Source organism: Macadamia integrifolia, chromosome 1, assembly GCF_013358625.1.
Source record: "Macadamia integrifolia cultivar HAES 741 chromosome 1, SCU_Mint_v3, whole genome shotgun sequence".
In the NCBI taxonomy this organism is placed as follows: domain Eukaryota; kingdom Viridiplantae; phylum Streptophyta; class Magnoliopsida; order Proteales; family Proteaceae; genus Macadamia; species Macadamia integrifolia.
In genome coordinates, this window is record NC_056557.1 from 21201325 (window position 1) to 21212079 (window position 10755).

The 10755-nt window shown below is 39.6% G+C and overlaps 1 protein-coding gene across 1 annotated transcript; it reads left to right on the top strand.

Moving 5' to 3' along the window:
* The first annotated feature begins 5407 nt into the window (after positions 1–5407).
* On the top strand, positions 5408–5941 carry LOC122072012. The gene is made up of 2 exons (XM_042636520.1): positions 5408–5620; positions 5711–5941. The coding sequence occupies exons 1-2, from the start codon at positions 5408–5410 to the stop codon at positions 5939–5941; spliced, it is 444 nt and encodes a 147-aa protein (XP_042492454.1).
* Positions 5942–10755: the final 4814 nt, after the last annotated feature.

Here is a 10755-nt window from a genome sequence, read left to right on the forward strand (position 1 = left end):
AAAACATTCTTGGAAACAAAATCCTATCACTTAAACTTCTGTAGAGTGAGTATTAAAACAAAAATGACCAATTTCTACTTTATGATATTCCAATGATGTTACAACTGATTGGGTACCAGAACACTAATATACCAAGTATTGGCCATAATTCACAAGAACATTTTGTAGTCTTAGTAAAAAGAGGAAGGGTTAAAGATTCACTAGGTGTGAAATATCACATTGTTCAAGGAACCTAAGATGATGCTAACAGAGTAAAGTTTCTCTTTGTTACATGGTTCTTGTGTTTGTGTATCCCTTAAATTATGGATTTGCAAATAGCGCATAAGAATCAGAAATTAGGTGATAGAAATTAGAGTTATCCCCAAAAGAGTTCACCAAGCATGGTAATTGGGAATCAGTGCAATCATTATTTGTACCGACTGTGGGGGTGGTTGTCAGGGTTTTCTATAGAGATCGCCGTGGGGTTTATTTAATTTTTTGCTGAATCTGAAACATTTATCTCAGGAATTTGTGTATGCTAAGTTGGAAAAACAAAGTAGCAGAGCCAATAGAGCTAGAATTGAACTTTTTTGTAATGTTATGTCTGACAGTTCCCATTTCTTTTCTTAGCTAAAATAAAAAAAATTCCCCTTCTTGAAGTGATTTATCTCCCGATTCAGATAATCTATGTATTAAAAAGAAAGAAGCAAAATTATCAGCACCAACTCTCTTCTTAGCAGTTGTGTTAATGTGGGGGGGGGGGGGTTTCACTCATTGAAACTTCAATTTTATTTATTAATCTTGACTACAAAGGAAGAAATGAAATAGTGTTCCGACCATGGTAAAAGGAAAGCAATCAGAATTGCAATTTACCTTAATTTAATACCTAAGCAAGATCACTGAAATGAACATTTTTTATTAGAGTGAAGCACACCAAGAGAAGTAGGCATAGGTGAGGGATCCGGGTCTTCTCCAATGCTGTGGGCCCCAATATGGCATCTAATGGTTGGGAGGACCAGACACACACCTCAACACATGGACATGTCCTCAAGTCCTCGCAGCTGTCGGATGCCGCATTGGGTGCCCAAAGACGTTAGAGAAGATTTTTTTTTTTTGCCAGCTGGCTTGATGGTAACTTTTTTTCTTTCTATTAAACTTGGTGCTCACTTTAGATAGGGTGCTTTCACCACCCTTGATGCACATAGTAGTTTCTAGTCCAAAAGCACTCATATGGCGGAATCAACAACTAAATTTGGACAAACAAGGAAAAGATTCAATATAATGGATTAACCCACTTAATTGAATTAAGTTCTAAAATTTAAAAGACGATCAATTTATTTAAATTTTATTCATTTTACTAACAATTGTAGATGGTTGAAAAGATGACGAAAAAAATCAATTAGACGGTAGGATATGCAATTGAGGTGGGTTACTGATATGATCCCATGCGATAAGGAGACCCAGGACACATCAGCAAGTGACATGGACGCTGGGACCACTGCAACGGCTCTCCCACGATGCTCCTTGAGGCAGAAACGACGTCCATACATATTGCATGACTTTGTATAGGGGACCAAATCTTAGAGATCATTGGATATTTCTTTGGTAGCAAGGAGCCGTGGGCTATATGTATGGGGTGAAAGGGTTTTTAATGAAAGTGTTATCTTCTTCCTTCTCACCTTTTTTGCTCTAGGAGGCGGCTATCCTCGAAATAGCCATTGAGTCCATATAGCCCTCTGGTTCTAGAGAGAGGAGTAACTCATATCATTGGTGCTTTCATTGAGAGAGCTATCCGTCATTCCCTGCTATCGTTTCCTTCTTCATGGCAGATGGTACCCGCTTCCGTCATCTGGATGATGCAGTTCGACACTTCAGTGAAGTCACGACAGCTCAGGGAGAGCGTATGGATTCCTTCCAAGCAACCCTCACTGACCAACAATGTGCATTTTCTGAACTCGTTTTGTGCTTGACCGCCATGGATGGGAGTCTTGAGCAAGCATTACGCTTGTCGTCATCACAGCAGGAAGGACTTACACCAGGGTTGGCAACACCTGTCTCAGCTGGGTCATCGTTATCGACTGCAGTAAACCAATCCAAACCCGGGCAGTGCGGCTGGACTTTCCATGTTTCGATGGAGTCAATCCAAGTGGCTGGATTTTTAAGGATGCACAGAGCATCTCAGTTTTCGACCTGGGCAGTCTTCACCCAAGCATTAGAGCTTCGTTTCGGACCTTCAGAGTTGGACAACCCTCAGGCCGCACTCGTGAAGCTCACCCAAACCAGCTCGGTGGTAGAATACCAGGCTCGATTTGAGACCTTGGCAAATCGAGTAGATGGAGTTCCCCCTTCTTTTCTTGTGAGCTGCTTCATCTTTGGGCTTTGTTTTGACATTCGGAATGAAGTAATGGCTTTCCAGCCAGCAAACATGGCACACGCGGTTGGCCTAGCCAGATTACAGGAGTCTAAGTTCCTGGAACTTAAGCGCCTCCTCCCATAGCCAAACGAGCATTGACCCACTCTGCTACTATCACTGTCGCCCAGACTAGCGCTTCCGGCTCCCCCAGAAGTTTGCTCTGAGGCATCGATGTAAGACCCAACAATTATTCCTCCTGAAATACGAAGAAGACAATGAACGACTAGAGGCCCCAGATGAAATACACAAGGACAAGGGAGAACAACTCTCTTCTTCGGAGGTGATCACAACAAGTGAACTATCCTATCACTCATTGTTGGGAGTTCAATCGCCGATTACTATTCCTTTGACCAGTGACATCGCTGAAAATCCTATACAAGTCCTCATCGATGGAGGGAGCATGCACAACTTCATCCAGAGCCGCATACCATGACACTTAGGCCTCGCGATTGAGACCACACCCAATGTGACGGTCATGATTGGCAGTGGCAATCGGCTAAAGTGTGAAGGCTTGATTCGACAATTATAGGTTAATTTACATAGTCATTCTATTCAGATAGATGCCTTTGTATTACCTCTTTTTGGCATAGATCTCGTCCTCGACGTTCACTGGCTCGTGCAACTGGGACCGATGATCTTTGACTATAGCAAATTGACTCTAGAGTTTAAGGAGGGAGATCAGAGAATCTTGTTAATAGGTGGCCCGTTCGCAATTCCTTCAGAGCTTCGATACTACGGGGTTAGAAGAGTGCTCAAACAAGGGTCCGTTGCAGCTCTATTCCACCCAGAACTACAGTCGGCAGAGAAAATGGAGATGGTGTGTGACAACGAGGAGCTCAGGTTGCTATTCAAAAGCATGAACTAGTCTTCACAACACCTCAAGGGCTGCCTCCAAATAGACCTCAAGACCATGCCATTCACCTCTAGCCGGGAACGACACCAATCAACATTCGTCCATATTGGTATCCCCACGTTCAGAAAACAGAGACTGAACAAGTGGTATCAGAAATGCTAGCAGTTGGTATTATACAACCAGTATGCGTCCTTTCTCGTCGCTGGTTCTACTTGTGAAGAAGAAGGACAGAACATGACGATTATGTGTAGACTACCAATCCTTGAATGCAGCCACGGTAAGGGATCGTTTCCCCGTTCCAGCAGTTGACGAGCTCCTAGACAAGTTGCAAGGGGCGTAATATTTCTCTAAATTGGATCTTCGATACGGTTACCACCAGATCCGTGTGCGAGCTGAGGACGTGCCCAAGATAACATTTTGCACTCATGAAGGCCATTACGACTTTCTCGTCATGCCATTCGGCCTCACTAACACGCCCTCCACCTTCCAAGCCACAATGAACTCGATTTTTTGACGGTTCCTGCGACGATTCGTACTTGTGTTCTTTGACGACTTGTTGGTGTACAGTCCCATGTGGTCCACCCACCTAGCCCATCTCGAGAAAGTCTTACACATGCTACAGTCTCAAGAGTTGTTCACAAAAAAATCCAAATGCTCCTTTGGGCTACGCTCGGTCGAGTACTTAGGACACATCGTCTCTGCCAAGGGGGTAGCCATGGATCAGAATAAAATATTAGCTATGTTGGAATGGACCATCCCCAGTTCAGTGCGCCAGCTGCAAAGATTTTTATGATTAACAAGGTATTACCATAGGTTTGTGCAATGGTACGCACATATAGTAGGGCCACTTACCGATTTGTTAAGGAAGGGGACATTTGTTTGGACGGACACTGCACAACACGCATTTGAGAAGTTACAACATACGATGACCACCACACCAGTCTTGGCACTGCTAGACTTCTCTCGCCCATTCGTGATTGAGGCCGATGCATCTGGGGTGGGCATTGGAGCGGTTCTATCATAGGAAGGGCATCCAATTGCATTTTTCAGCAAGAAATTGTTAAATAAAATGCAGACAGCATCCACCTACGTCCGAGAGATGTATGCAATCACCCAATCAGTTGTGCACTGGTGCCAGTACCTCTTGGGTCAAAAGTTTACTATAATGATAGATCAGAAAAGCCTCAAAGGACTCACCAATCAGACCATTCAGCTAGACCAGTAGCACTGGCTCTCATGACTCTCTTGGGCTTTGTGTTTGAAATTGTAGACCGCCTTGGCAAGAACAACTCTGCTGCCGATGCGTTGTCTCGAATACACATCACTGCTATAACATTATTCTCATTCTCAGGACCGGTGCCCGAGTTCCTCGAACAGTTGCACGAAGAAGTAAACACCAATGCCAAGCTAAAAAAAAATCTGTGTGGGAATAGAGGCAGAGCCAGCCCACTATGAAGGGTATTACCTATGTAATGATCTATTGTTCTATCAACAGAGGCTGGTTCTAGAATCTGATTCTCCCTTATGTGAAGTATTCCTTAAGGAGTTTCATGCATCACCTTTTGGGGGCCATGCAGGATTCCTATGTACATATAGTCGGGTGGCTGCCAATTTCCATTGGAAAGGAATGCGAGCGTATACTAATCAGTATGTGACTGAGTGTACAATATGCCAACAAACGAAATACCTCACCACTCCCCCAGCGGGCCTACTATAGCCTCTACCTATTCCCAGCCAGGTATGGGAAGATATTTCGATGGATTTTATTATGGGGTTACAGGCGTCGGGTGGGAAGACGACCATTCTTGTGGTAGTCGATCAATTAACAAAATATGATCATTTTTGTGCCTTGGCCAGCCACTTCACGAGCCATCAAGTGGCGGAGCTGAAATTGTCAACTTACATGGGCTACCCCGTTCTATAGTGAGCGATCGGGACCCTCTTTTCATCAGCAACTTCTGGAAAGATTTGTTTAAATTGCAGGGTACCACACTCTCTATGAGTAGCATGTATCACCCACAATCAGACGGCCAGACTGAGGTCTTGAATCCCTGCCTCGAAATGTATCATGGAGCTTTGTATTTAATGAAGCGAGCTACTGGGTAAAGTATCTGCATTGGGAAAAATACTGGTACAACACAACTTACCACACCCCCGTAGGAATGTCCCCTTTTCAAGCCTTATATGGGCGAGAGGCTCCAGTCCTTTCCCGTTATGTTCATGAGACGTCTCCCATTATTGCTATTGATCAGGAACTTCAAAGAAGGGATGAGGTGCTTCGAAGTCTCAAGATCAACCTTGCCCGCACCCAATCGCAAATGAAAATTCAAGCAGACAAGGCTCGTATACAAACAGAATTTGAAGACGGGGATTGGGTCTTTGTGAAACTCTACCCATACCTCCAATAATCAGTGGCTCGACACAACCACCCGAAGCTGGGGCGTCCTTTCTTTGGTTCGTTTCAGATCCTCAAGTGCATTGGCAAGGTTGCATACCAGCTTGACCTATCAGTAACAGCTCACTTACACCCTGTATTCCATGTGTCGTTAAAATGTTGCGTAGGAGATCCTGCAAGACAGGCCATTCAGCTCCCACTTACAGCCACAAAGGAGGACATTACGCCTTGTCCCGTTGATATCCTGAGTGCTCGATCGCTATCTCAGCAAGGCCAATCAGTGGATCAAGTGCTCGTCTAGTGGAGTGGTCTACCTGTAGAAGATGCTTCATGGGAAGACCTGCACACCCTCCACCAAAGATTTCCTCAGTTGAACCTTGAGGACAAGGTTCTTCATGAGGATGGGCAATGATATGATCCCATGTGATAAGGAGACCCAAGATACATCAGCAGGTGACATGGACACTGGGACCACTGCAACGGCTCTCCCACGACACTCCCTGAGGTAGAAACGACATCCATACGTATTGCATGACTTTGTGTAGGGGACCAAATCTCAAAGACCGTTAGGGGGAATATCCTTTTCTTTGGCAACAAGGAGCCTTGGGCTATATGTATGGGGTGAAAGTGTGCAAAGGGTTTTTAATGAAAGTATTATCTTCTTCCTTCCCACCTTTTCTGCTCTAGGAGGTGGCAACCCTCGAAATGGCCATGGAGTCCATATAGCTCTCTGGTTCTACAGGGAGGAGTAACTCATATCAGTTACGAACAAGGGGTTGAGTCCTATCATCATCGAGGGCTGCCTCTTCATAGCTGTTCGATCCTCTCCTTTGGTGCAGTTTGGAATCAATTCATTTCCTTTAGGGGATCTTTGAAAAGACTTGGAGTTGCCAGTAGATTTGAGAATTGGACTCATGTATATTATATTTATTGATCTCGAAAATCTTAATGATTCCATATTGAACTTATCAGGTTATAGTCTAGGAAAGGTGTTGTGTATCCTTATTTGAACTGATCTTCCACACTTGGAATTCTAAATTAGAAAATAAAAAATTTCTAAGCCTAGCACACAAAGGGGCACACCCGAAAGGAAATTTCTTATTAAAAAAAAAAAGAAACAAAGTTAGAAATATTTACAAATATTTAAAAAAAAAAAAAAAAAAAAAGCTAACAAATATCCCACTGTGATACAAATGGAAAGGTAGCACAATTAGTAAGAATCAAAACCAAACATGATAAGGAAAGATTATAATCTCACCAAAATCTATCCGTACCATAATAGGCATATCATCAGTTGGCAGCAATAGACATGCTAAAATTGCTAATAACCCTGAAAGACTAGAAACCATAGAAGGCTAATTAGGCTAAGAATGGAATGCAGCCTATCCTAGGTATGAAGTTAATTTTTTGAATGGAATAAAACAAAAAAAATACTATTAATAGGTGGTTAAATTGTTTAACATATGATCAAAGTTCGTAATCAAGGATTTCCTATTCATTGCATCTAAAGCTATATACTTATGCGTACCGTTAGGTATTATATTTATAATACATAAATTAGGCCTAGGCAAAAAATGATTAGTAGTAAGCAAAAGAGGGATTGAAGTCCATGGCCATCAACTGATTTCAGTTCCCCAAAAGTTTCTTAGATCTCCTATGTTGCTCCAAACCTCATCTACCTCCCATTTACCTTCTGTTGCTTTTGTTAAGCCATAAAGGAGACTCCTTGCTGTTGCTTCTGTACCATTTCCTGTCAACATATAGTTAGCACGGAATAAGAGGTTTTCTGGGTAAAAGATAGAGAAATATGCTAGAGGGGATTTTGTGGTATGAAGTTAAATTAGAATGCATGAAATGATTACAGAAAATTTTGAAATTTCTACTAAGATTCTTTTATAATGATATGATAGAAAACTTAGTCTTAGATTTTATGAAATTGAAATTAGGGAAATAATGGTCAAATGGCCAACCTTTTTAGATCATTTTCAGTTCTTGATTGTGCAATTCTTGTACAATTCTCTATGTGCTGCGTCTGTACATTTGCAAAATTGAATGGTTGTAGAAGTTTAAGGCATTTGAGGGGTTAAAATGGATTTGAATTCCAAATAACTTCTACAACCATTGGATTTTGAATATGTACAAGTCTCGCGTGCAAAGAGAGAATTGCACGATTAAGAATTGGGGAGGATGATGATCCACATTTTATGCAATAAAACTTTAAAATGCATGGATGAAACTATAAAAACTTCCTAAAATGATGGAAAATTACATCTAATTATGTTTTAATGATAAAATGACAAAATAACTTTTTTTTTTTTCTCAAAAAGATAATGAACTACATGGTGGATGCTGAAAAGATAGCTAGCATTCTGAAATCATCATTCTATGTGATTAATTGCAGAGCCAGGATCAACTACATACTTCTAATTGGGCTAGATAACCCAATATTCTTCGCTCGATTCATAGAACAATTGAAATTCTGACCTAGTTCCAAATTGACACTATATTTCAAGTGGATTATGATGAGTTAGTTTAGGTTGGGAGGTTAGGTGCTCAATTGCTAGCTCCATAAATTCAGTATGATGGTAGGATAGTACAATACAAATGACCATTTAATTTCCTAGCTTAGTTATGATTAATCATGACTCTGAGCAAGATCACTACGAATGGACATGGAGATTCTTAGTATCCTATTTGCATTCTTAAGATGCTACAATAGTTTTGGAACAAAGAGTTTGATGATAAAAGGAGCAAGTTCAAACTGATGACAGAGAGGGGCTGATATAGAACAATGAGAGCTTCTCAATCCTCATAAGTTTGATTTAAAAGGAAATATATTTTCAAAAAATTCAACACCCTTGGATTCTTCTATATTATTTTCTTCACATACTTCATTTATAGTTTTAAGAACCATACAACAGTTCGCAAAACTATGTTTTGCATATCCGATAAATATACAATCAAAAGTCTTAGGACCAACATTTCTTTTCTTTGGTTCTATTATTGTCACTTTAGCTAGGCAACCCCATACTTGTAAATGATTTAAACCAAGTTGTCTATCAAACCATAACTCAAAGAGTAACATACTGGTCCTCTTGTGGGCCTATTTAAAATATATCAAGTAGATAGAATTGCTTCACCATCACATGTCAAGCGGTAATCCCAACCTAATTGCATAGAATTCATAATTTCTTTTAAAGTTTGGTTCTTTATTTTGGCTATACCATTTGATTCAAATTGATAGGGGGCTGTAGTTTCATGTATAATGCCATGATTTTCACAAAATTATTTTATGCTAAAGTATTATGAACCTCTATCTGTTCTAAGTCTTTTAATTTTCTTTCCTAGTTGATTTTCATATTCTGTTTTGTATGATATGAAAACAGTTCCTACTTCATTCTCATAAATCATAGTAAACATTGAATAATCATCAATAAATATCACAATTTATTTTTTACCACCTCTAGATTCACAAGACTTAAAGTCACATAGATCACTATGTATAAGGTCAAGAACACCACTTTGCCTTGTTATTGATTTGTGAGGTTTTTTGGTAAAATTTATCTCTAAACATATGGGACATTTATCCAAAGATGATTTAATATGTTTATTAGTTAAACCTAATTTACAAAATTTTGTAATGTAAGGAGCACTATTATGGCCTAATCAACATACCATAATTTAAAAGAATCCAAAAAGTAAACATACTAACTAGATTGTTCATTCATTATTTCAGATACACTTAATACAAATAGGCCATCTCAAGTAACACTTGCCAACAAATACATCATTATTTAACACTGTAACTTTATCGAACTCAAAAGATTATTTTATTCCTGCCTTATTCAGAAGTGGTCCAGACCCCAAGTTACAATGAATATGTAGAACATGAAGCTTTAAAACCGAAGTCTTTCCCGAAGTTAGTTTCAATGTGAGTTACCCTTTTCCTATGACATTTGAAGTTTGGGAGTTTCCCACAAATACCTTATCACCATATGTGATAGGAAAATATTTAATAAATACGTTCCATCTCTACTAATGTGTCTAGTGGCACATGTATCTATTATTCGACCTATGGGCTTTTCAACCATATTAACTTTACTAATTATGATAGTGAAGATGCCATCTTCAAGTAAATTAATTTTTACCTTCTACGACATATTCTTCTTGCTATGGCATTCATTCTTGAAATGACCCTTTTATTTTACAACAAATGAAACATTTACCCTTCTTTTTCTTGAAGATCTTATCATTCTTGAGTTGAAGACCTTTCTTGGATTAGTTTTGTTTCTTGGTTTCAAAAAGGTTAGCCTTCACTTTTTTAGAGATACTTTCCTTGTCAATTTATCCTTTGCCTTATTCCTTTTCTCAATTTTAATTCAAACCACCACTTGTTCGAATGTCCACTCATTCCCTTTATGTTTTGTTGTCAATGTGAAATAATTCCAGGAGGAACGTAGTGTTTTCAACCAAGGAATTAGTAACAAATGCATCCCACAAAATTAAGTTTTCTTTTTCCAATTTACCAAGCAAGACTTGGAATTTATCAATCTGTGGTGATATGTATTCTCCCCTTAATCATAACAAAGTTAAGAATCATTGGCCACCACATATTTACTGCTTCCACATCCTCAAGTATATACTTTTTGTAAGGGCATTCCACATCAAATGAGCATATTCAAAAGAATTATAGAATTGTATAATTCAATTGAAAGAGCATTCAAGATGCAGTTCTTGCATTAAAAATCAAGCTCCACCTATGCAAGCCATTTTTGCTTCAAGAACCAGATCCTCACATTGTTGTGGCTTTAGTTTTGTTAAAGAAAAGGCCACCCTAATTTGAGATACGAAAAGAATCATTTGTTTCCATTTTTTGAAATTATGACCATTAGATTAATCAATCTTATCAAACTCAAAAACAATCTTCATCCTCTCTATAACATGTTGAAGTGTTCCAACAATAGGTACAACATTTGTACACCCCAATCCCCATTATGGGAATAACATGGTGCAAGTAAGACATTTACCCATCTTACACCTCTACCAGGATCTCCGATAGTAGTACCATAATATTAACAACCACACAACAATGAACCACCAGAATAATTGCAGCGG